Source organism: Scyliorhinus canicula, chromosome 30 (genome assembly GCF_902713615.1).
Source record: "Scyliorhinus canicula chromosome 30, sScyCan1.1, whole genome shotgun sequence".
Lineage (NCBI taxonomy): Eukaryota > Metazoa > Chordata > Chondrichthyes > Carcharhiniformes > Scyliorhinidae > Scyliorhinus > Scyliorhinus canicula.
In genome coordinates, this window is record NC_052175.1 from 11,491,176 (window position 1) to 11,516,759 (window position 25,584).

General features: G+C 56.2%; 1 protein-coding gene across 1 annotated transcript in view; it reads left to right on the forward strand.

Annotated features, from left to right (window-relative positions):
* The window catches only part of LOC119958593 (aminopeptidase Ey-like), a 118,004-nt gene that overhangs the window by 16,496 nt on the left and 75,924 nt on the right, over positions 1 to 25,584 (forward strand). The window contains exons 4-12 of the mRNA XM_038787073.1: positions 1,653 to 1,779; positions 2,272 to 2,426; positions 4,243 to 4,356; positions 8,948 to 9,091; positions 11,044 to 11,109; positions 11,192 to 11,257; positions 13,562 to 13,737; positions 22,280 to 22,356; positions 23,674 to 23,810. Coding sequence (XP_038643001.1) covers positions 1,653 to 1,779; positions 2,272 to 2,426; positions 4,243 to 4,356; positions 8,948 to 9,091; positions 11,044 to 11,109; positions 11,192 to 11,257; positions 13,562 to 13,737; positions 22,280 to 22,356; positions 23,674 to 23,810 — 1,062 coding nt within the window. The remainder of the gene's footprint in view (positions 1 to 1,652; positions 1,780 to 2,271; positions 2,427 to 4,242; positions 4,357 to 8,947; positions 9,092 to 11,043; positions 11,110 to 11,191; positions 11,258 to 13,561; positions 13,738 to 22,279; positions 22,357 to 23,673; positions 23,811 to 25,584) is intronic.

The window sequence follows — 25,584 nt, forward strand, 5'->3', positions numbered from 1 at the left end:
CCGCTTGCAGCCGGTGCTATGGAAAGTCGGCTGCTGAGCGGGGATTTGCGCGATCGGGAGCGCCGCGGACAACGGCTCTGCGACCCTCCCGCCCGCGACCCACCCGCGGGTCGCGCCCCCCCGACTTTGAAGAACACGGCCTTGACCCAAGCTTTCAATAACATTCCTGCATTCAATTAATGTCACGCAATCGATATAAAGATGTCCTAGACTCGTCACAGTGGACTGTCTCGCCACCCTGGGCTCATACACAGTCAATTCCAGCCCCTCAGTTCCCAGAGTCACAGCACAAGTCAATTGACCAATAATTCTTATAAAAATCCCCGACTCTCTTGGATGTCCAACAATGACAGTAACCGGGGCCGGGATTCGCCCCTACCCGGCGGGGCGGGAGGTCTACGCACCTTCAGGGGCTAGGCCCACGCCGGAGTGGCTCCCGCTCCGCCGGTCGGCGCGAACGGCCTTTGGCGCCCGGCCAGCTGGGGCCGAAAGGCCTTCGCCGGCCGGCGGAAGACCGCGCATGCGCCGGAGCGTCAGCGGCTGCTGACGTCATACTGGGGGGGGGGTGCCCCCACGGCATAGGCCCGCCCGCCGACCGGTGGGCCCCCATCGCGGGCCAGGCCACCGTGGGGCCCCGGGGTCAGATCGCCCCAGGCGACGGGAACGGCATTAATGTCGGTTTATACCAAAATTAATGGTGAAATATGTAGAAGATACAGTTGGTTAAAAATGAATAAGTCCCGAACTCCTACTTTAACGTGCCCCCCCCCCCCCCACACCCTCTACACACACACAGGCACACACACACACAAGACAAACAAACACAGAGAGGGCAGAAGGGGGGAATAAAATGTCAATGAAAGAAAACAGTCATTGCTTCAATTGAAGATTGCTGGCAAGGTTCTCTCCGCAGTAAGCCTCCCCGCACTGCGCGTTCCTAATATTACAGCCCCTTCCTCATCAGACTTTGCCCCCAGTACGTGCCGTGCCTTCGGGCCCCCTTTCCGCAGGCTGGACGGAGAGAAAGATTTGGCTCGATCTTTCTCTGTTATCGGAGAAGGAATTTTCTGGAGAGCTTTTACTGGATCTTTCCTTTCCTCCCCCCCCCCCTCCCCCTCCCCAACCCCCCTCGCCTCGCTGCCAGAACCAAAAATAGATCCTCGTGGCTTTGAAAGAAACATTCCGGGGGGGGGGGGGGGGAGAGACGATAGCCAATCGCCGCCTGTCACGGGGCGGAGTACAGCCTCTCGGCCCAATTCGCCGGCTAAATCAGTGGGGCCTGCTGGCCCTCCAATCGCCAGTCGAACACAACGCGGCCTCCTGGATGAATTAAAGGCAAAGGCGGTCTTAAAGATATGAGCCCATTAATCGTCCGTGGGTCAGAAATGTGAGGGGGGCGGATAAAAGGAAGGGAGGAACAAGGGGATGAGTAAAGATGCGCAGGTTAGGATGGGGTTGCGGGGGGGGGGGGGGTAGGAAGGGGGAGTTGGCCGAGGTAGGGGGTGCTCTATCGGAGGGCCGGTGCAGACTCGAGTTTAATGGCCTCCTTCTGCACTGTCAGTGTCCCATGGTGCAATAGGCAGGGAATTAAGGAAGAGGAACAGGAAGGCCTACTGTGGCACATTTTTCTAACCGTTTCTGTTGTGTCTCAGTTCAAGGTTTGGGGTCGAACGCAGCTCATTGAGGCTGGACAGGGCGACTACGCTCTGAATGTGGTAGGGCAGCTCCTTGAGTTCTACGAGAAGAAATATCAGCTGCTCTACCCGCTGCCAAAATTAGGTAGGTGAGAGCGAGGGTTACGGAAAGGAGGGGCGATGGACGTAAACAGCCCCGATTTTGACCAGTACTGCACTCCCTCAGTACTGACCCTCCCACAGTGCGGCGCTCCCTCAGTACTGACCCTCTGACAGTGCAGCACTCCCTCAGTACTGACCCTCCCACAGTGCGGCACTCTCAGTACTGACCCTCTGACAGTGCGGCGCTCCCTCAGTACTGACCCTCTGACAGTGTGGCACTCCCTCAGTACTGACCCTCCCACAGTGTGGCACTCCCTCAGTACTGACCCTCCGACAGTGCGGCGCTCCCTCAGTACTGACCCTCCGACAGTGCGGCGCTCCCTCAGTACTGACCCTCCCACAGTGCGGAACTCCCTCAGTACTGACCCTCCCACAGTGCGGCGCTCCCTCAGTACTGACCCTCCGACAGTGCGGCGCTCCCTCAGTAGTGACCAACACAGCTTCCACTTGACTCTCTGTTTACATCCCTCCGCAGATCTGGTGGCCGTTCCGAGTTTCGAGAGTGGGGGCATGGAGAACTGGGGGATGATCGCCTTCAAGGAGATTAATCTGCTCCACGATCCGGTGCAGGATTCCGAAGCCAGTTTGCAGAGTTTGCTGCTTGTCCTGGCGCATGAAATCTCACACCAGGTGGGTACAGACCGGCCAGCCTTGCCCACCCTCCTTGCCAAGTGTCAGGGTGGATGGCACGGGAATGGGGTGATCAGGCCTTGATACGTTAACAGAATCTAACATCTAAAACTTCTGGATTTCGTTGTATTTTTGTAGCACCTTTCACAGTAACAATCCCGCACCAGAGCACAACTCAGCCAAGGATGTTGATACTGTTAGATACAGAGTGAAGCTCCCTCTACACTGTCCCCATCAAACACTCCCAGGACAGGTACAGCACGGGGTTAGATACAGAGTGAAGCTCCCTCTACACTGTCCCCATCAAACACTCCCAGGGCAGGTACAGCACGGGGTTAGATACAGAGTAAAGCTCCCTCTACACTGTCCCCATCAAACACTCCCAGGACAGGTACAGCACGGGGTTAGATACAGAGTAAAGCTGCCTCCACACTGTCCCCATCAAACACTCCCAGGACAGGTACAGCACGGGGTTAGATACAGAGTACAACTCCCTCTACACTTTCCCCATCAAACACTCCCAGGACAGGTACAGCACGGGGTTAGATACAGAGTAAAGCTCTCTCTACACTGTCCCCATCAAACACTCCCAGGACAGGTACAGCACGGGGTTAGATACAGAGTAAAGCTCCCTCTACACTGTCCCCATCAAACACTCCCAGGACAGGTACAGCACGGGGTTAGATACAGAGTGAAGCTCCCTCTACACTGTCCCCATCAAACACCCCCAGGACAGGTACAGCACAGGGTTAGATACAAAGTAAAGCTCCCTCTACACTGTCCCCATCAAACACTCCCAGGACAGGTACAGCACGGGGTTAGATACAGAGTAAAGCTCCCTCTACACTGTCCCCATCAAACTCTCCCAGGACAGGTACAGCACGGGGTTAGATACAGAGTAAAGCTCCGTCTACACTGTCCCCATCAAACACTCCCAGGACAGGTACAGCACGGGGTTAGATACAGAGTAAAGCTCCCGCTACACTGTCCCCATCAAACACTTCCAGGACAGGTACAGCACGGGGTTAGATACAGAGTAAAGCTGCCTCTACACGGTCCCCATCAAACACTCCCAGGACAGGTACAGCACGGGGTTAGATACATAGTAATGCTCCCTCTACACTGTCCCCATCAAACACTCCCAGGACAGGTATAGCACGGGGTTAGATACAGAGTAAAGCTCCCTCCACACTGTCCCCATCAAACACTCCCAGGACAGGTACAGCACGGGGTTAGATACAGAGTAAAGCTCCCTCTACACTGTCCCCATCAAACACTCCCAGGACAGGTACAGCACGGGGTTAGATACAGAGTAAAGCTCCCTCTACACTGTCCCCATCAAACACTCCCAGGACAGGTACAGCACGGACTTAGATTCCGAGTAAAGCTCCCTCTACACTGTCCCCATTAAACACTCCCAGGACAGGAACAGCACGGGGTTAGATACAGAGTAAAGCTCCCTCTACACTGTCCCCATCAAACACTCCCAGGACAGGTACAGCACGGGGTTAGATACAGAGTAAAGCTCCCTCTGCACTGTCCCCATCAAACACTCCCAGGACAGGTACAGCACGGGGTTAGATACAGAGTAAAGCTCCCTCTTCACTGTCCCCATCAAACACTCCCAGGACAGGTACAGCACGGGGTTAGATACAGAGTAAAGCTCCCTCGACACTGTCTCCATCAAACACTCCCAGGACAGGTACAGCACGGGGTTAGATACAGAGTAAAGCTCCCTCTACACTGTCCCCATTAAACACTCCCAGGACAGGAACAGCACCGGGTTAGATACAGAATATCTTGTGTTGTGTTGCAGTGGTTTGGTAATCTGGTGACGCTGGATTGGTGGAACGACCTGTGGCTGAACGAAGGTGCGGCCACTTACTTCAGCTATCAGGGCTGCAACTTCGTCAACTCCGACTGGGTCGCGGTAAGTCCCAAATATCACAGAGAAGACGGCGCAATATACCCGACATCATGACATGGGGCTTTATCACAATCCCGCCGCAGAGAATGAGTCTATTCAGCCCATCGTGTGTGTACTAGCTCTCTGCAGGAAATTAACATCCTTTCCAAATCCTAACCGCGCTGACACTCCTGATTCAGCGAGGAGGAATTAACAATCTTCATTGTCACAAGTAGGCTCACATTAACATAGAACATAGAACAGAGAACAGTACAGCACAGAACAGGCCCTTCGGCCCTCGATGTTGTGCCGAGCAATGATCACCCTACTCAAACCCACGTATCCACCCTATACCCGTAACCCAACAACCCCCCCCCCCCCTTAACCTTACTTTTTAGGACACTACGGGCAATTTAGCACGGCCAATCCACCTAACCCGCACATCTTTGGACTGTGGGAGGAAACCGGAGCACCCGGAGGAAACCCACGCACACACACGGGGAGGACGTGCAGACTCCGCACAGACAGTGACCCAAGCCGGGAATCGAACCTGGGACCCTGGAGCTGTGAAGCATTTATGCTAACCACCATGCTACCGTGCTGCATGAACCTTGTACCGCGTAGTTTGCGCATGTACCGCGCTTCACTGCAGTGAAGATCCCCTAGTCGCCACATTCCGGCGCCTGTTCGGGTACACAGAGGGAGAATTCAGAATGTCCGATTCACCCAACGAGCACGTCTTTCGGGACTTGTGGGAGGAAACCGGAGCGCCCGGAGGAAACCCACGCGCAGGCAACGGGGAGGACGTGCAGACCCCGCGCGGACCCGGGCCGGGAATCGAACCCGGGACCCTGCAGCTGTGAAGCAACAGTGCTAACCCACTGTGTTACCGTGCACACTCGGTTGGGGAATCTCAAAGCAATTGACGGGGGGGGGAGGGGGGAAAGGGGGGGGTTGGGCCCCAATCGCGGGGCAGGCCACCGTTGGGGCACCCCCCCCCTCCATCCCCCTGAGCCAGACAACCCCCCCCCACCCCCTCCCCGAGGACCCCAGAGGCCGCCCGCGAAGCCAGGTTCCGCCGTTAAGTACCTGTCGTAACATAGGACTCACTGGAAACGGCCGGCCCATCGCGGGCCGGAGAATCAGCCTGACCACTAGGCCGTGACTCTACCAGGGTTTTCAGTGCAGCTCACCCGAACCCTCTCGCCTGCCCTTCCCTTCGTCAGCCGCACATCCCGCCGTCAGCGGGCGAGCCGTTAACGGAATGAGTGGAAATTTAGGGGGGGGGGGGGGAAGCGTATTTTCTCTTCACGCCCCGGCCCGGCCTCCGTAAAGGGCCTCAGGCCTATACATCAGGCTCCAGACACCTTCACCTGCTGAAAGAGGTGAGGGGGGCCCCCTGGCTCCGCCCGCCGCTCCCTCAGGATGGACTCCCCACCCGACCAGGTGCTTCGCCTCGAGATGTGGTCACTGTCATCATGTGGGGGCTGCGGCCGCTGCTCTGTGCACAGCAGGATCCCGCAGAGAGTGACGTGAACGCGATTCACCACCATTTCTGGGAGGGTTCAGGGAGATAAATATTGGGCCCGAGAGTAACTCCGAAACCCCCACCCCACAGCCCCTCCCCCTCCTTCCACATCTTTCAATAGCGGCTGTGCGATATTTTACACTTAACACTGTCCCTCCGTGCGGCCCTCCCTCAGTACTGACCCTCCCACACTGCGGCACTCCCTCAGTACTGACCCTCCCACAGTGCGGCACTCCCTCAGTACTGACCCTCTGACAGTGCGGCACTCCCTCAGTACTGACCCTCCCACAGTGCGGCATTCCCTCAGTACTGACCCTCTGACAGTGCGACGCTCCCTCAGTACTGACCCTCCCACAGTGCGGCACTCCCTCAGTACTGACCCTCCCACAGTGCGGCGTTCCCTCAGTACTGACCCTCTGACAGTGCGGCGCTCCCTCAGTACTGACCCTCTGACAGTGCGGCACTCCCTCAGTACTGACCCTCTGACAGTGCGGCACTCCCTCAGTACTGACCCTCCAACAGTGCAGCGCTCCCTCAGTACTGACCCTCTGACAGTGCGGTGCTCCCTCAGTACTGACCCTCTGACAGTGCGGCTCTCCCTCAGTACTGACCCTCTGACAGTGCGGCACTCCCTCAGCACTGACCCTCTGACAGTGCGGTGCTCCCTCAGTACTGACCGTCCCACAGTGCGGCGCTCCCTCAGTACTGACCCTCCCACAGTGCGGCACTCCCTCAGTACTCACCCTCCCACAGTGCGGCACTCCCTCAGTACTGACCCTCTGACAGTGCGGCTCCCTCAGTACTGACTCTCCCACAGTGCGCCGCTCCCTCAGTACTGACCCTCTGACAGTGCGGCGCTCCCTCAGTACTGACCCTCCCACAGTGCGGCGCTCCCTCAGTACTGACCCTCCGACAGTGCGGCACCCACTCAGTACTGACACTCCCACAGTGCGGCACTCCCTCAGTACTGACCCTCTGACAGTGCGGCTCCCTCAGTACTGACTCTCCCACAGTGCGGCACTCCTCAGTACTGACCCTCCCACAGTGCGGCACTCCCTCAGTACTGACCCTCTGACAGTGCGGCACTCCCTCAGTACTGACCCTCCCACAGTGCGGCGCTCCCTCAGTACTGACCCTCTGACAGTGCGGCGCTCCCTCAGTACTGACCCTCCCACAGTGCGGCGCTCCCTCAGTACTGACTCTCCCACAGTGCAGCACTCCCTCAGTACTGACCCTCTGACAGTGTGGCACTCCCTCAGTACTGACCCTCTGACAGTGCGGCGCTCCCTCAGTACTGACCCTCTCACAGTGCGGCGCTCCCTCAGTACTGACCCTCCAACAATGCGGCACTCCCTCAGTACTGACCCTCCCACAGTGCGGCGCTCCCTCAGTACTGACCCTCTGACAGTGCGGCACTCCCTCAGTACTGACCCTCTGACAGTGCGGCACTCCCTCAGTACTGACCCTCCGACAATGCGGCACTCCCTCAGTACTGACCCTCCAACAGTGCGGCGCTCCCTCAGTACTGACCCTCTGACAGTGCGGCGCTCCCTCAGTACTGACCCTCCCACAGTGCGGCGCTCCCTCAGTACTGACCCTCCAACAGTGCGGCGCTCCCTCAGTACTGACCCTCCAACAGTGCGGCTCTCCCTCAGTACTGACCCTCCAACAGTGCGGCGCTCCCTCAGTACTGACCCTCTGACAGTGTGGCGCTCCCTCAGTACTGACCCTCTGACAGTGTGGCGCTCCCTCAGTACTGACCCTCTGACAGTGCGGCGCTCCCTCAGTACTGACCCTCCCACAGTGCAGCACTCCCTCAGTACTGACCCTCTGACAGTGCGGCGCTCCCTCAGTACTAACCCTCTGACAGTGCGGCGCTCCCTCAGTACTGACCCTCTGACAGTGCGGCGCTCCCTCAGTACTGACCCTCTGACAGTGCGGCACTCCCTCAGTACTGACCCTCTGACAGTGCGGCGCTCCCTCAGTACTGACCCTCCCACAGTGCGGCGCTCCCTCAGTACTGACCCTCCCACAGTGCGGCGCTCCCTCAGTACTGACCCTCTGACAATGCGGCGCTCCCTCAGTGCTGACCCTCCCACAGTGCGGCGCTCCCTCAGTACTGACCCTCTGACAGTGCGGCGCTCTCTCAGTACTGACCCTCTGACAGTGCGGCGCTCCCTCAGTACTGACCCTCCCACAGTGCAGCACTCCCTCAGTACTGACCCTCTGACAGTGCGGCGCTCCCTCAGTACTAACCCTCTGACAGTGCGGCGCTCCCTCAGTACTGACCCTCCCACAGTGCAGCGCTCCCTCAGTACTGACCCTCTGACAGTGCAGCACTCCCTCAGTACTGACCCTCTGACAGTGCAGCACTCCCTCAGTACTGACCCTCCCACAGTGCAGCGCTCCCTCAGTACTGACCCTCTGACAGTGCGGCACTCCCTCAGTACTGACCCTCTGATAGTGCGGCACTCCCTCAGTACTGACCCTCTGACAGTGCGGCACTCCCTCAGTACTGACCCTCCCACAGTGCGGCACTCCCTCAGTACTGACCCTCCCACAGGGCGGCACTCCCTCAGTACTGACCCTCCCACAGTGCAGCGCTCCCTCAGTACTGACCCTCCCACAGTGCGGCACTCCCTCAGTACTGACCCTCCCACAGTGCGGCGCTCCCTCAGCACTGACCCTCTGACAGTGCGGCGCTCCCTCAGTACTGACCCTCCCACAGTGCGGCGCTCCCTCAGCACTGACCCTCTGACAGTGCGGTGCTCCCTCAGTACTGACCCTCTGACAGTGCGGTACTCCCTCAGTACTGACCCTCTGACAGTGCGGCGCTCCCTCAGTACTGACCCTCTGACAGTGCGGCACTCCCTCAGTACTGACCCTCTGACAGTACTGCCTGGATTGTGGAGCTGTAATGGGGCCTCAAACCAATGTTATCCTGGCTTAGAAGCCACAGGCAGAGGGCGAGATGCCGACCCAGCCATACTCCCAGGCCTGAGGCCTACTTGACTCCATTGCTAGTGGGATCTGCAAGGGGAGGTGTGGAGTCGAGTTCAAATAATCCTCTCACTGTTTCATCGTTAGGACACCAACTTCGCAGACCGAAGTTTGCGGACGGCCTTGACCTCTGACGCCTTGGCCAATTCACACCCTCTTTCGCCGGGGCCACAGGAGGTGTCCACTGTCGACCAAATCGGACAGCTGTTCGACGACATCACGTACGAGAAGGTGAGAAGGTCGAGGTGAACGGTCAAAGGGAGCGGGGGGGGGGGGGCGGCTTTGGGGAGTGTCAGACCCTCCGAAAGAGCGGCGCTCCCTCAGTACTGACCCTCCCACAGTGCCGCACTCCCTCAGTACTGACCCTCCCACAGTGCGGCACTCCCTCAGTACTGACCCTCCGACAGTGCGGCACTCCCTCAGTACTGACCCTCCCACAGTGCCGCACTCCCTCAGTACTGACCCTCTGACAGTGCAGCGCTCCCTCAGTACTGACCCTCTGACAGAGCGGCACTCCCTCAGTACTGACCCTCTGACAGTGCGGCACTCCCTCAGTACTGACCCTCCCACAGTGCGTCACTCCCTCAGTACTGACCCTCCCACAGAGCGACGCTCCCTCAGTACTGACCCTCCCACAGTGCGGCGCTCCCTCAGTACTGACCCTCTGACAGTGCAGCACTCCCTCAGTACTGACCCTCTGACAGTGCGGCACTCCCTCAGTACTGACCCTCTGACAGTGCAGCACTCCCTCAGTACTGACCCTGTGACAGTGCGGCACTCCCTCAGTACTGACCCTCCCACAGTGCGGCGCTCCCTCAGTACTGACCCTCCCACAGTGCGGCGCTCCCTCAGTACTGACCCTCCCACAGTGCGGTGCTCCCTCAGTACTGACCCTCTGACAGTGCGGCACTCCCTCAGTACTGACCCTCCCACAGTGCGGCACTCCCTCAGTACTGAACCTCTGACAGTGCGGCGCTCTCTCAGTAGTGACCCTCTAACGGTGCAGCACTCCCTCAGTATTGACCCTCTGACAGTGCGGCACTCCCTCAGTACTGACCCTCTGACAGTGCGGGCTCCCTCAGTACTGACCCACAGTGCGGCACTCCCTCAGTACTGACCCTCTGACAGTGCGGCACTCCCTCAGTACTGACCCTCTGACAGTGCGGCGCTCCCTCAGTGCTGACCCTCTGACAGTGCGGTGCTCTCTCAGTAGTGACCCTCTAACGGTGCAGCACTCCCTCAGTACTGACCCTCCCACAGTGCGGCGCTCCCTCAGTACTGACCCACAGTGCGGCACTCCCTCAGTACTGACCCTCTGACAGTGCGGCACTCCCTCAGTACTGACCCTCTGACAGTGCGGCGCTCCCTCAGTTCTGACCCTCTGTCAGTGCGGCGCTCCCTCAGTACTGACCCTCTGACAGTGCGGCGCTCCCTCAGTACTGACCCTCCCACAGTGCGGCACTCCCTCAGTACTGACCCTCTGACAGTGCGGAGCTCCCTCAATACTGACCCACAGTGCGGCGCTCCCTCAGTACTGACCCTCTGACAGTGCGGCACTCCCTCAGTACTGACCCTCTGACAGTGCGGCGCTCCCTCAGTACTGACCCTCTGACAGTGCGGTGCTCCCTCAGTCCTGACCCTCCCACAGTGCGGCACTCCCTCAGTACTGACCCTCCCACAGTGCAGCACTCCCTCAGTACTGACCCTCTGACAGTGCGGGCTCCCTCAGTACTGACCCACAGTGCGGCACTCCCTCAGTACTGACCCTCCCACAGTGCGGTGCTCCCTCAGCACTGACCCACAGTGCGGCACTCCCTCAGTACTGACCCTCTGACAGTGCGGCACTCCCTCAGTACTGACCCTCTGACAGTGCGGCGCTCCCTCAGTACTGACCCTCTGACAGTGCGGCACTCCCTCAGTACTGACCCTCCCACAGTGCGGCACTCCCTCAGTACTGACCCTCTGACAGTGCGGCGCTCCCTCAGTACTGACCCTCTGACAGTGCGGCGCTCCCTCAGTACTGACCCTCTGACAGTGCGGCACTCCCTCAGTACTGACCCTCCCACAGTGCGGCACTCCCTCAGCACTAACCCTCTGACAGTGTGGCACTCCCTCAGTACTGCGATGGTGAGGTGCCCCCTATCCACCTGCTCCCCATTGATAATGTCTGTCCTTTCCTGCAGGGGGCAGCTGTTCTGCGAATGGTTTCAAGTTTCATGTCAGAGAATGTGTTCCTCCAAGGCATGGTGGTAAGAGAGGCGGCCATTTTGATTGAATGTGTCTTCTGTCACTGCCTCACGACCTCTGAACTAACGCCTCAAACTTTTACAGAGCTACCTGAAGAAGTTCAGCTTCAAGACGGCAAACTACACAGACCTCCGCTCCCACCTGCAGGAGGTAATCAGAACCCCTCCTTGGCAAGGGAGGGGGTGTAGGGGCTGGAGGAGGTTACAGAGATAGGGAGGGGGTGTAGGGGCTGGAGGAGGTTACAGAGATAGGGAGGGGGTGTAGGGGCTGGAGGAGGTTACAGAGATAGGGAGGGGGTGTAGGGGCTAGAGTAGGTTACAGAGATAGGGAGGGGGTGTAGGGGCTGGAGGAGGTTACAGAGATAGGGAGGGGGTGTAGGGGCTGGAGGAGGTTACAGAGATAGGGAGGGGGTGTAGGAGTGGAGGAGGTTACAGAGATAGGGAGGGGGTGTAGGGGCTGGAGGAGGTTACAGAGATAGGGAGGGGGTGTAGGGGCTGGAGGAGGTTACAGAGATAGGGAGGGGGTGTAGGGGCTGGAGGGGGTTACAGAGATAGGGAGGGGGTGTAGGGGCTGGAGGAGGTTACAGAGATAGGGAGGGGGTGTAGGGGCTGGAGGAGGTTACAGAGATAGGGAGGGGGGTGTAGGGGCTGGAGGAGGTTACAGGGATAGGGAGGGGATGTAGGGGCTGGAGGAGGTTACAGAGATAGGGAGGGGGTGTCGGGGCTGGAGGAGGTTACAGAGATAGGGAGGGGGTGTAGGGGCTGGAGGAGGTTACAGAGATAGGGAGGGGTGTGGGGGCTGGAGGAGGTTACAGTTAGGGAGGGGGTGTAGGGGCTGGAGGAGGTTACAGAGATAGGGAGGGGGTGTAGGGACTGGAGGAGGTTACAGAGATAGGGAGGGGGGTGTAGGGGCTGGAGGAGGTTAGAGATAGGGAGGGGGGTGTAGGGGCTGGAGGAGGTTACAGAGATAGGGAGGGGGTGTAGGGGCTGGAGGAGGTAACAGAGATAGGGAGGGGGTGTAGGGGCTGGAGGAGGTTACAGAGATAGGGAGGGGGTGTGGGGGCTGGAGGAGGTTACAGAGATAGGGAGGGGGTGTGGGGGCTGGAGGAGGTTACAGAGATAGGGAGGGGGGTGTAGGGGCTGGAGATTACAGAGATAGGGAGGGGGTGTAGGGGCTGTAGGAGGTTACAGAGATAGGGAGGGGGTGTCGGGGCTGGAGGAGGTTACAGAGATAGGGAGGGGGCGTAGGGAGCTGGAGGGGGTTACAGAGATAGGGAGGGGGTGTAGGGAGCTGGAGGGGGTTACAGAGATAGGGAGGGGGTGTAGGGACTGGAGGAGATTACAGAGATAGGGAGGGGGTGTAGGGGGCTGGACGAGGTTACAGCGATAGGGAGGGGGTGTGGGGGCTGGGGGAGGTTACAGAGATAGGGAGGGGGTGTAGGGGCTGGAGGAGGTTACAGAGATAGGGAGGGGGTGTAGGGGCTGGAGGAGGTTACAGAGATAGGGAGGGGGTGTAGGGGCTGGAGGAGGTTACAGAGATAGAGAGAGGGTGTAGGGGCTGGAGGAGGTTACAGAGATGGGGAGGGCTGTAGGGGCTGGAGGAGGTTCCAGATAGGGAGGGGGTGTAGGGGCTGGAGGAGGTTACAGAGATAGGGAGGGGGTGAGGGGGCTGGAGGAGGTTACAGAGATAGGGAGGGGGGTGTAGGGGCTGGAGGAGGTTACAGAGATAGGGAGGGGGTGTAGGGGCTGGATGAGGTTACAGAGATAGGGAGGGGGTGTAGGGGCTGGAGGAGGTTACAGAGATAGGGAGGGGGTGTAGGGGCTGGAGGGGGTCACAGAGATAGGGAGGGGGTGTAGGGGCTGGAGGAGGTTACATAGATAGGGAGGGGGTGTAGGGGCTGGAGGAGGTTACAGAGATAGGGAGGGGGTGTAGGGGCTGGAGGAGGTTACAGAGATAGGGAGGGGGTGTAGGGGCTGGAGGGGGTTACAGAGATAGGGAGGGGGTGTAGGGGCTGGAGGAGGGTTACAGAGATAGGGAGGGGGTGAGGGCCATGGAGGGATTCGAAAGGCAGGATGAGAATAGTAAACGGGAGGTGTTGCCGAGACGTGTAGCCTACGCAGACGAGCAGAAGGGGGTGATTGGTGAACAGGCTCCCTGTGCGAATGTGGACATGGGGGTGCGCGATGGGGGTGTGAAATAGCAAGCATTGGGTGGGGAGGAAAGCGGGGTGGCGAGGGAGAGCGTGAAGAGAATGCGTCAAAGGAGTTATCAAAACAGAAGGAGACCATTCAGCCCCTCTGTCCTGCTCCCTTGTCTTTCAGAAGGCACCCTTTGGGACGAGAAAGGGTCATCGAAGTCGGGTCGAAGAAGAGGATGGAGGGATTTGACTCCAATGTTTAAAGAAAAGCTGGACCATTGTCTCATGAAAATTCTTTCTCATTTTCCCGTTTGTAGGCCATGAACAATCAATCGATGGTGAAGTTACCCGATAGCCTGGGTTCCATCCTGGACACGTGGGTCTTACAGATGGGCTATCCAGCGGTCACCATAAACACGACCTCCGGCCTTATCACCCAGAAACACTTCCTCCTGGACAGCTTGGCCAACGACTCCAGAACATCAAAGCTCGGGTCAGTAAAACAGGACAGAAGACATGACGAGCAGTTTCAATCAAACCTGGCTTCAAATGGACCCTGCTAGAGCAACGGATGGCTGCCACCAGTCACACGACTCGCAGGGATTGGCCACAGCTTCTGGAAATTTCCATCAGCTCTCCTGACCCTCCCACTGTGCGGCGCTCCCTCAGTACAGACCCTCTCACAGTGCGGCGCTCCCTCAGTACTGACCCTCCCACAGTGAGGTACTCCCTCAGTACTGACCCTCCCACAGTGCGGCGCTCCCTCAGTACTGACCCTCCCACAGTGCGGCGCTCTCTCAGTACTGACCCTCTGACAGTGCAGCACTCCCTCAGTACTGACCCTCCCACAGTGCGGCACTCCCTCAGTACTGACCCTCTGACAGTGCAGCACTCCCTCAGTACTGACCCTCCGACAGTGCGGCGCTCCCTCAGTACTGACCCTCTGACAGTGCGGCGCTCCCTCAGTACTGACCCTCCCACAGTGCGGCGCTCCCTCAGTACTGACCCTCCCACAGTGCGGCGCTCTCTCAGTACTGACCCTCTGACAGTGCAGCACTCCCTCAGTACTGACCCTCCCACAGTGCGGCACTCCCTCAGTACTGACCCTCTGACAGTGCAGCACTCCCTCAGTACTGACCCTCCGACAGTGCGGCGCTCCCTCAGTACTGACCCTCTGACAGTGCGGCACTCCCTCAGTACTGACCCTCTGACAGTGCGGCACTCCCTCAGTACTGACCCTCCCACAGTGCGGCGCTCCCTCAGAAATGACCCTCAGTACTGACCCTCCCACAGTGCGGCGCTCCCTCAGTACTGACCCTCTGACAGTGCGGCACTCCCTCAGTACTGACCCTCTGACAGTGCGGCACTCCCTCAGTACTGACCCTCTGACAGTGCGGCATTCCCTCAGTACTGACCCTCTGACAGTGCAGTACTCCCTCAGTACTGACCCTCTGACAGTGCGGTACTCCCTCAGTACTGACCCTCCCACAGTGCGGCTCCCTCAGTACTGACCCTCTGACAGTGCGGCACTCCCTCAGTACTGACCCTCTGACAGTGCGGCGCTCCCTCAGGACTGACCCTCTAATAGTGCGGCACTCCCTCAGTACTGACCCTCCCACAGTGCGGCACTCCCTCAGTACCAACCCTCCCACAGTGCGGCACTCCCTCAGTACTGACCCTCCCACAGTGCGGCACTCCCTCAGGACTGACCCTCTAATAGAGCGGCACTCCCTCAGTACTGACCCTCCCACAATGCGGCACTCCCTCAGTACCAACCCTCCCACAGTGCGGCACTCCCTCAGTACTGACCCTCCCACAGTGCAGCACTCCCTCAGTACTGACCCTCTGACAGTGCGGCGCTCCCTCAGTACTGACCCTCTGACAGTGCAGCACTCCCTCAGTACTGACCCTCTGACAGTGCGGCATTCCCTCAGTACTGACCCTCTGACAGTGCGGCACTCCCTCAGTACTGACCCTCCCACAGTGCGGCGCTCCCTCAGTACTGACCCTCCCGCAGTGCGGCACTCCCTCAGTACTGACCCTCCGACAGTGCGGTGCTCCCTCAGTACTGACCCTCTGACAGTGCAGCACTCCCTCAGTACTGACCCTCTGACAATGCGGCGCTCCCTCAGTACTGACCCTCTGACAGTGCAGCACTCCCTCAGTACTGACCCTCTGACAGTGCGGCATTCCCTCAGTACTGACCCTCTGACAGTGCGGCACTCCCTCAGTACTGACCCTCCCACAGTGCGGTGCTCCCTCAGTACTGACCCTCCGACAGTGCGGCCCTCAGTACTGACCCTCCCACAGTGCGGCACTCCCTCAGTACTGACCCTCTGACAGTGCGGCGCTCCCTCAGTACTGACCCTCTGACAGTGCGGCACTCCCTCAGTACTGACCCTCTGACAGTGCGGCACTCCCTCAGTACTGACCCTCTGACAGTGCGGCGCTCCCTCAGCACTGACCCTCCCACAGTGCGGTGCCCCCTGGGGGAGAGAATTGGAGAACCTGTACAAGAATATAAACCAATTCACTCTGGTGGAACTGGGGGAAGCTGCATCTTTACTCCAGGAGTCTGGGAGGATCAGGGACAGTCTGTGTCTTTACACTCGGAGGAACCAAGGGAATTGGATTGTAATCTCTGCGTTACTCCCATTGCCTCCTGCTGGCGAGTACAGAAATAGGAGAACAGCGCAGATAAATGCGTGACTTAAGAGTTGGTGCAGGAGGGAGGGTTTCTGCTTCCTGGAACACTGGGTCTGTTTCTGGGGACGGTGGGTCCTGTACAAGCGGACTGGTCTATATCTGAACCAGAATGGCATTAACATCCTTGCTGGTGGGCTTGCTCAAGCTGTTGGGGGGAATTTAAATTAATTCGGCAGAGGGGGAGGGGACACAGACACTTCGCAGAACAGGGAGACAGTGTATCACAGAAAAGCAAGTCAGAGGGAATACAGCGATAGTGAGTTTCAAGGGAGTAAGACAAGTGTGGATGGCATCTACTTTAATGCCAGAAGTCTTACAGGTGAAGCGGATGAGTTAAGGGCGAGGATTGGCACGTGGAATTGTGAGATAGCGGCCATCATGGAGACATGGCTGGGGAGGGGCAGGAGTGGCAGCTCAACATCCCGGGATATAGTCTTCAGGCGAGGCAAAGGAGGGGGTTAAAAGAGGAGGGGCCATTGCACTATTAGTTAAGGAGTCAGTTACTGTGGTAAGGAGAGATGATATCTTGGAGAGGGGCTTCAAATGAAGCATTGTGGGTAGGGTTCAGGAATAAAGAATGGACAGCCACATTGACTGGTGTTTATCATAGACCCCCAGGTAGTCAGCGGGAATTGAGGAGCGCAATTCGAGGTTTTAAAGGGTAATTGTATTCGGTGATTTCAACTTTCCCAACATGAGTTGTAATATTCACTATGTGGGCTCAGATGAAGATCTTACAAAGTATACAGGAGAACCTTTTCGCTCAATATGGAGTGCTGAACCTCATTCTGGGGGATGAAGCTGGACAGATGGTTGATGTGATGGTGGGGGAGCATTTTGGTAATAGCGATCACAACATGGTGGGGCAGCGCGGTAGCACAATTGGATAGCACTGTGGCTTCACAGCGCCAGGGTGCCAGGTTCGATTCCCCGCTGGGTGACTCTGTGCGGGGTCTGCACGTTCTCCCCGTGTCTGCGTGGGTTTCCTCCGGGTGCTCCGGTTTCCTCCCACAGTCTGCAGATGTGCAGGTTAGGTGGAGTGGCGATGCTAAATTGTCCCTTGGTATCCAAAGATGTACAGGTGAGGTGGATTGGCCATGCTAAATTGTCCCTTAGTGCCCAAAGATGTGCGGGTTAGGTGTATTGGCCGCGCTAAATTGTCCCTTAGTGTCCAAAGATGTGCAGGTTGGGTGGTTTGGCCGTGCTAAATTGTCCCTTAGTGTCCAAAGATGTGCAGGTTAGGTGGATTGGCCGAGCTAAATTGTCTATTGGTGTCTAAAGATGTACAGATTAGGTGGATTGGCCGTGCTAAATTGTCCCTTAGTGTCCAAAGATGTGCGGGTTAGGTGTATTGGCCGCGCTAAATTGTCCCTTAGTGTCCAAAGATGTGCGGGTTAGGTGTATTGGCCGTGCTAAATTGTCCCTTCATGTCCAAAGATGTACAGGTTAGGTGGATTGGCCGTGCTAAATTGTCCCTTAGTGTCCAAAGATGTGCAGGTTGGGTGGATTGGCCGTGCTAAATTGTCCCTTAGTGTCCAAAGATGTGCCGGTTAGGTGGATCGGCCGTGCTAAATTGTCCCTTAGTGTCCAAAGATGTGCAGGTTATGTGGATTGGCCGTGCTAAATTGTCCCTTAGTGTCCAAAGATGTGCCGGTTAGGTGGATCGGCCGTGCTAAATTGTCCCTTAGTGTCCAAAAAGGTTAGGAGGGGTTAATTGGTGAGGGGGATAGGGTGAAAATGAGGGTTTAAGTGGGTCAGTGCAGACTTGATGGGCCGAATGGCCTCCTTCTGCCACTGTATGTTCCATGTTCTATTTTATATGGTGCAATTTAAGTTTGTTCTGGACAAGGAAATAGACAAGTTGCAAAAAAAAGGGTTTTGGTCTGGGGAGAGCGGAGTTTGGTGAAATAAGGCAGGATCTGGCCAAGGTAGACTGGGAAATGAAATGAAATGAAAATGGCTTATTGTCACGAGTAGGCTTCAAAATGAAGTTACTGTGAAAAGCCCCTAGTCGCCACATTCCGGCGCCTGTTCGGGGAGGCTGGTACGGGAATCGAACCGTGTTGCTGGCTTGCCTTGGTCTGCTTTCAAAGCCAGCGATTTAGCCCAGTGTGCTAAACCAGCCCCTGAAGACTTACTTGTGGGGAAATCTACAAAAGGGCAGTGGGGGGGTGTGTTCAAAAAGGAAATGGGGAGGGTACAGGCCCAATATCTTCCTTCTAGGGTACAAAGAACAAAGAAAAGTACAGCACAGGAACAGGCCCTTCGGCCCTCCAAGCCTGTGCCAACCATGCTGCCTGTCTAAACTAAAACCTTCTACACTTCCTGGGTCCGTCTCCCTCTATTCCCATCCTAGTCATGTATTTGTCAAGATGCCCCTTAAATGTCACTATCGTCCCGGCTTCCACCACCTCCTCCGGCAGCGAGTTCCAGCCACCCACTACCCTCTGGGTAAAATACTTACCTCGTACATCTGCTCTAAACCTTGCCCCTCGCACCTTAAACCTATGCCCCCTAGTAATTGACCCCTCTACCCTGGGAAAAAGTCTCTGACTTTTTCCCTGTCTATGCCCCTCATGATTTTGTAGACCTCTATCAGGTCGCCCCTCAACCTCCGTCGTTCCAGTGAGAACAAACCAAGTTTATTCAACCTCTCCTCATAGCTAATGCCCTCCATACCGGGCAACATCCTGGTAAATCCCTTCTGCACCCTCTCGAAAGCTTCCACATCCTTCTGGTAGTGTGGCGACCAGAATTGCTGCAAATTGCTCCAAATGTGGCCTAACTAAGGTTCTATACAGCTGCACCATGACTTGCCAATTCTTATACTCAATGCCCCGGCCAATGAAGGCGAGCATGCCGTCTGCCTTCTTGACTACCTCCTCCACCTGTGTTACCCTTTTCAGTGACCTGTGGACCTGTACACCTAGATCTCTCTGCCTGTCAATACCCTAGAGGGTTCTAGGTAATAGGAAGGATGAACAAGCCCAGGGAACCATGGATGACCAGAGATATTCAGGATGTGATGAGAAGGAAAAGGGAGGCCTTCAGGGAGCAAAGGGGCAGCACGGTAGCATTGTGGATAGCACAATCGCTTCACAGCTCCAGGGTCCCCAGGTTCGATTCCAGCTTAGGTCACTGTCTGTGCGGAGTCTGCACATCCTCCCCATGTGTGCGTGGGTTTCCTCCGGGTGCTCCGGTTTCCTCCCACAGTCCAAAGATGTGCAGGTTAGGTGGATTGGCCATGATAAATTGCCCTTAGTGTCCAAAATTGCCCTTAGTGTTGGGTGGGGTTGCTGGGTTATGGGGATAGGGTGGAGGTGTTAACCTTGGGTAGGGTGCTCTTTCCGGGAGCTGGCGCAGACTCGATGGGCCGAATGGCCTCCTTCTGCACTGTAAATTCTATGTAAATGTAAATCAACAGGTGCATTAGTGGGTGACAGAAAGTGCAGGATGGAGCTTAAAAAAGTAATTAGGAGAACAAAGAGGGAAAATGAGAAAACTCTGGCTGATAAGAGTAGGGAAAATCCCAAGATATTCTATCAGTATATCAATAGGACGTACTGGCACTGGAGGGTGTGCAGAGGAGATTCACTAGGTTAATCCCAGAGCTGAAGGGGTTGGATTATGAGGAGAGGTTGAGTAGACTGGGACTGTACTCGTTGGAATTTAGAAGGATGAGGGGGGATCTTATAGAAACATTTAAAATTATGAAGGGAATAGATAGGATAGATGCGGGCAGGTTGTTTCCACTGGCGGGTGACAGCAGAACTAGGGGACATAGCCTCAAAATAAGGGGAAGTAGATTTAGGACTGAGTTTAGGAGGAACTTCTTCAACCAAAGGGTTGTGAATCTATGGAATTCCTTGCCCAGTGAAGCAGTTGAGGCTCCTTCATTACATGTTTTTAAGGTAAAGACAGATAGTTTTTTGAAGAATAAAGGGATTAAGGGTTATGGTGTTCGGGCCGGAAAGTGGAGCTGAGTCCACAAAAGATCAGCCATGATCTCATTGAATGGCGGAGCAGGCTCGAGGGGCCAGATGGCCTACTCCTGCTCCTAGTTCTTATGTTCTTATGTTAATAGGAAAAGGATAACCGGGAAAAGGGTAGGGCCCATTGTGGGTGGAGTCAGAGGACATTGGTAGAGCGTTGAATGAATATTTCACATCTGTCTTTACCCAAGAGACTGAGGAGGTAGATATGGAACTCAGGGAGAGAAAGACTGTGAGGTTATTGAGCAAGTTGTCACAGGGAGTAACAATGTATTGGAGGTGTTGGCAGGCTTAAAAGTGGACAAGTCTCCAGGTCCGGACGAATTGTGTCCCAGGATGCTGTGGGAGGCGAGGGAGGCAATTGCCGGGCCTCTGAACCAGATTTGTAATCCCTCTCTGGCCTTGGGGGAAGGAGCCAGAGGACTGGAGGACAGCCAATGCGGTCCCACTATTTCAGAAAGGTTGCAGAGATAAGCCAGAGAAGTACAGACCAGTGAGTCTCGCGTCAGTGGTGGAGAAACTATTGGAGATAATTCTGAAGGAGAGAATCTATCTCCGCTTAGAGAGGCAAGGTTCAATCAGGAGTGGCTTTGTCAGAGGGAGGTCATGCCGAACAAATTTGATTGAATTAATTGAGGATATGACCAGGTGTGTAGATGAGGATAATGCGGTGGATGCAGTTTATATGGATTTCAGCAAAGCCTTTGACAAGGTTCCACCTGGGAGACTTATAATAGAGGCAAATACACATGGGGTACAGGGGAACTTGATCAGGTGGATTTGCAATTGGCTTAGTTGTAGGAGACAGAGGTCGATGACAGACGGTTGATTTAGTGACTGGAAGCCAGTGTCCAGCAGCGTACCACAGGGATCTGTGCTGGGCCCCCTATTGGTTGTCATTTAGACAAACAACATGGATGACTATGTGGGGGGGGGTGGGATCAGTAAGTTTGAGGATGACACAACGATTGGCCGGGTGGTTAAGAGTGAGGTTGAGAGTTCTTGGGTCACAGAAAGATAGGGGCGGGGTGGTCAAACGGGTGGATAAGTGGCGGATGGAATTTAACCTGAAAAGGTGTGAGGTGATCCACTTTGGGAGGAGTAATTCGACAAGGAAATATTCAACCAACGAATGGCCTGGCACTGAGAAGCTCCGAGGAACACAGGGACCGTGGCCTGTTTGACCGCAGCACGGTAGCATGGTGGTTAGCACAAATGCTTCACAGCTCCAGGGTCCCAGGTTCGATTCCCGGCTGGGTCACTGTCTGTGCGGAGTCTGCACGTCCTCCCCCTGTGTGCGTGGGTTTCCTCCGGGTGCTCCGGTTTCCTCCCACAGTCCAAAGATGTGCGGGTTAGGTGGATTGGCCATGATAAATTGCCCGTAGTGTCCTAAAAAGTAAGGTTAAGGGGGGGTTGTTGGGTTACGGGTATAGGGTGGATACGTGGGTTTGAGTAGGGTGATCATTGCTCGGCACAACATCGAGGGCCGAAGGGCCTGTTCTGTGCTGTACTGTTCAAAAAAAAAGATCTCTGAAGGCGGAAGGGCAGGTTAATAGGCTGGTGAAAAAGGCGTAAAGGGACACTCGAAGCAAAAGCAGGGAGGTCATGTTGGAGTTGGAGAACTTTGGTGAGGCCACAGCTGGAGTACGGTGTGTAATCCTCGTCGCCACATTATGGGAAGGATGTGATGGCATTGGAGGGAGGTGCGGAGGAGATTCACCAGGATGTCGCCCGGGATTCAACATTTCAGTTATGAAGAGAGGTTGGATAGGCTTGGGTTACTTTCTCTGGAGCAGAGAAGACTGAGGGGCGGCCTGATCGAGGTGGACAAGGTTACGAGGGGCAGGGAGGATAGGGAGCAGATGTTCCCCTGAGTGAAGGGTCGTTTACTGGGAGGACACAAGTTCAAGGTCAAGGGTGGATTTGAGGAAAAACCTTTATACCCAGAGGGTGGTGAGGGTCTGGAACGCACGGGGTGGGAGTGGCGAGTTGCCTCACGTCCTTTATAAAGGCTATGGGCCAGGTGCTGGCAAGGGGGCAGGTCATGTATCGATGCAGACTCAGTGGGCCAAAGGGCTTCTTCTGCACTGCGGGATACTGATTCTGAGAATCTGTGATTTCACACTTGGCGTGTGGGAGGAATTGGGAGCGTTTGCAACAATACACTGAGGAGGAACTGGGGGGTGTCTGTGACCTGACTCTGGGTGTCTGGGAGGATCTGGGGGAATCTGTGACTTAATTCGATCAGAATGACGATGTGTGAGTGCGCAATAGATTCCGTGTGAGGTAAATCTGTGCTGGACACAGGCACTGATTCGGCAAACTTCCTCCTTCCAGGTATAAATGGAGCATCCCGGTAACGTGGCAAAAGAACACTACGGTTCAGAACACCATGTGGATCAGCAAAACCAGTGGTGAGCAAGAGTTCCTGTCCCCCGCGGTTACCCTGGGAGTGTTTGATGGGGACAGTGTAGAGGGAGCTTTACTCTGTATCTAACCCCGTGCTGTACCTGTCCTGGGAGTGTTTGATGGGGACAGTGTAGAGGGAGCTTTACTCTGTATCTAACCCCGTGCTGTACCTGTCCTGGGAGTGTTTGATGGGGACAGTGTAGAGGGAGCTTTACTCTGTATCTAACCCCGTGCTGTACCTGTCCTGGGAGTGTTTGATGGGGACAGTGTAGAGGGAGCTTTACTCTGTATCTAACCCCGTGCTGTATCTGTCCTGGGAGTGTTTGATGGGGACAGTGTAGAGGGAGCTTTACTCTGTATCTAACCCCGTGCTGTACCTGTCCTGGGAGTGTTTGATGGGGACAGTGCAGAGGGAGCTTTACTCTGTATCTAACCCCGTGCTGTACCTGTCCTGGGAGTGTTTGATGGGGACAGTGCAGAGGGAGCTTTACTCTGTATCTAACCCCGTACTGTACCTGTCCTGGGAGTGTTTGATGGGGACAGTGTAGAGGGAGCTTTATTCTGTATCTAACCCCGTGCTGTACCTGTCCTGGGAGTGTTTGATGGGGACAGTGTAGAGGGAGCTTTACTCTGTATCTAACCCCGAGCTGTACCTGTCCTGGGGGTGTTTGATGGGGACAGTGTAGAGGGAGCTTTACTCTGTATCTAACCCCGTGCTGTACCTGTCCTGGGAGTGTTTGATGGGGACAGTGTAGAGGGAGCTTTACTCTGTATCTAACCCCGTGCTGTACCTGTCCTGGGAGTGTTTGATGGGGACAGTGTAGAGGGAGCTTCACTCTGTATCTAACCCCGTGCTGTACCTGTCCTGGGAGTGTTTGATGGGGACAGTGTAGAGGGAGCTTTACTCTGTATCTAACCCAGTGCTGTACCTGTCCTGGGAGTGTTTGATGGGGGCAGTGTAGAGGGAGCTTTGCTCTGTATCTAACCCCGTGCTGTACCTGCCCTGGGAGTGTTTGATGGGGACAGTGTAGAGGGAGCTTTACTCTGTATCTAACCCCGTGCTGTCCCTGTCCTGGGAGTGTTTGATGGGGACAGTGTAGAGGGAGCTTTACTCTGTATCTAACCCCGTGCTGTACCTGTCCTGGGAGTGTTTGATGGGGACAGTGTAGAGGGAGCTTTACTCTGTATCTAACCCCGTGCTGTCCCTGTCCTGGGAGTGTTTGATGGGGACAGTGTAGAGGGAGCTTTACTCTGTATCTAACCCCGTGCTGTACGTGATGATGCACGATCTTGTTTGCTGACCCCTGTTGACCTTTCCCCAGCGGTGTTTGTAGAGGACATGATGGTTGACGATGACACGTGGATCTTAGCCAACATCAATGCGGTTGGCCTGTTCCGGGTCAACTACGACAACGACAACTGGGATAAGTTGCTGATCGTACTGATGAGGAACCGTGATGTAAGTCGCTGGATTCACCAATGAGCTAAGGGGATTATGTGACTGAGCGAAGGCGGGGTTAAAACCTTGCTGCTGGGTCGGTGGCGTGGGGTGTACTCTCACAGGAGTGGTGGACTGGGAATCCCCACGTAATGAGGCCATTCAGCCCCTCGAGAGCGTTCTGCCCCATCAATGAGATCACAGCTACCGATTTAAAATGAACCAATCAAGCCTCCATTTTAGCAGGAGAGAGTTCCTGACTCTTTTCCGAGCTTCACGCCTGAAGGATCTGCCTCCAATGTGTAGACCCAGAAGCCCCCTCATCCTCCACTCCCCCCCCCCGATCAGCAGCAATAGTTCCTCACCCTCGACCCCATCGCACCACCCAACCCCCGAAATGTCTTTGTAAAACCTTTGCTCACATCGCCCCTTTCGTTTTCTGAATTCCGGGGAACAGAACCCTCGTTTACCCGGAGGTTGGGGGGAGGGGGGGGGGGGGAGGGGGTTGAAGCTGGGACTTCGTTAGGTGGGAGGGTGGATCAGGGGGGTCATGGTCCGGGAGGTCAGAAGGTCAGAGGCTTCGGAGGTCATGAGGTCAGGAGTTTGGAGGGGCTGAGGGCGGTGGTGTCAGGAGTGCGGAGAGTCTGGGGGTCGTGAGGTCAGGAGGTCGGAGGATATGGGGGTCGTGAGGCCGGGGGGTCGGAGGATGTGGGATCGTGAGGTCAGGAGGTTGGAGGCTTTAAGGGTCGTGAGGTCAGGAGGCCGGAGAGTTTTGGGGGTCGTGAGGTCAGGAGGTCTGAAAATCTGGGGGGCGTGAGGTCGGGCAGTCGGGCGATTTGGGGGTCCTGAGGTCAGGAGGTTGGAGGATTTGGGGGTCATGAGGTCAGGAGGTCAGAAGATTTGGGTGTCATGAGGTCAGGAGGTCGGAAGATTTGAGGGTTGTGAGGTCAGGAGGTCGGAAGATTTAGGGGCCGTGAGTCCAGGAGGTCAGAAGATTTGGGGTCGCGAGATTAGGAGGTAGGAAGATTTTGGGGTCGTGAGTTCAGGAGGTCAGAAGATTTGGGGGTCGTGGGGTCAAGAGGTAGGAAGATTTTGGGGTCGTGAGTTCAGGAGGTCAGAAGATTTGGGGGTCGTGGGGTCAGGAGGTAGGAAGATTTTGGGGTCGTGAGTTCAGGAGGTCAGAAGATTTGGGGGTCGTGAGGTCAGGAGGTCGGAGGATTTGGGGGTCATGAGTTCAGGAGGTCGGTGGGGAGGGGTTGGGTGGTTTTAGGGTTGGATTTTGGAAGGACATTGAAGTTGGGAGAGTTGGGATCTGGGGTTGGTGTGAGACGGCGGAAGAGGAGGTTGTGGGGGTCGAGAAGGGTTGAGGAGAACGCAGTTTATTATCCTGTCTATTTATTCCTCCCTTCAATCTGGGAGGTGGTTTGATTTGACTGAGGAAAGGGAAGCCTCACCTGACCTCACATTGGCGGCCATTTTGCCTGTCGCCTGGGAAACCAGTGAAGGCTACCCAGCAACCCAGCAACGCGGGGCATCAGCACAGCTCCTGTACCACCGCCCCCACCCCGCCGCCCCCCTCCGTACCCCCATAACCCACCCCCCGCTCCACACACAACGCAGGCCTCACTTTCCAGGCACAAAGGGTTGATAACAATCATTGACACATGACCCCTGGCTTGATAAAGCCTGAGGCCTATAGGACCCCGCAACCCAGCACAGAGGTGGGCTGGTAATTCAGGGATGGGGGGTGGCCAGGGTGGGGGGGGGGGGGAGGGGTGCAGATACAGTCCCTTCT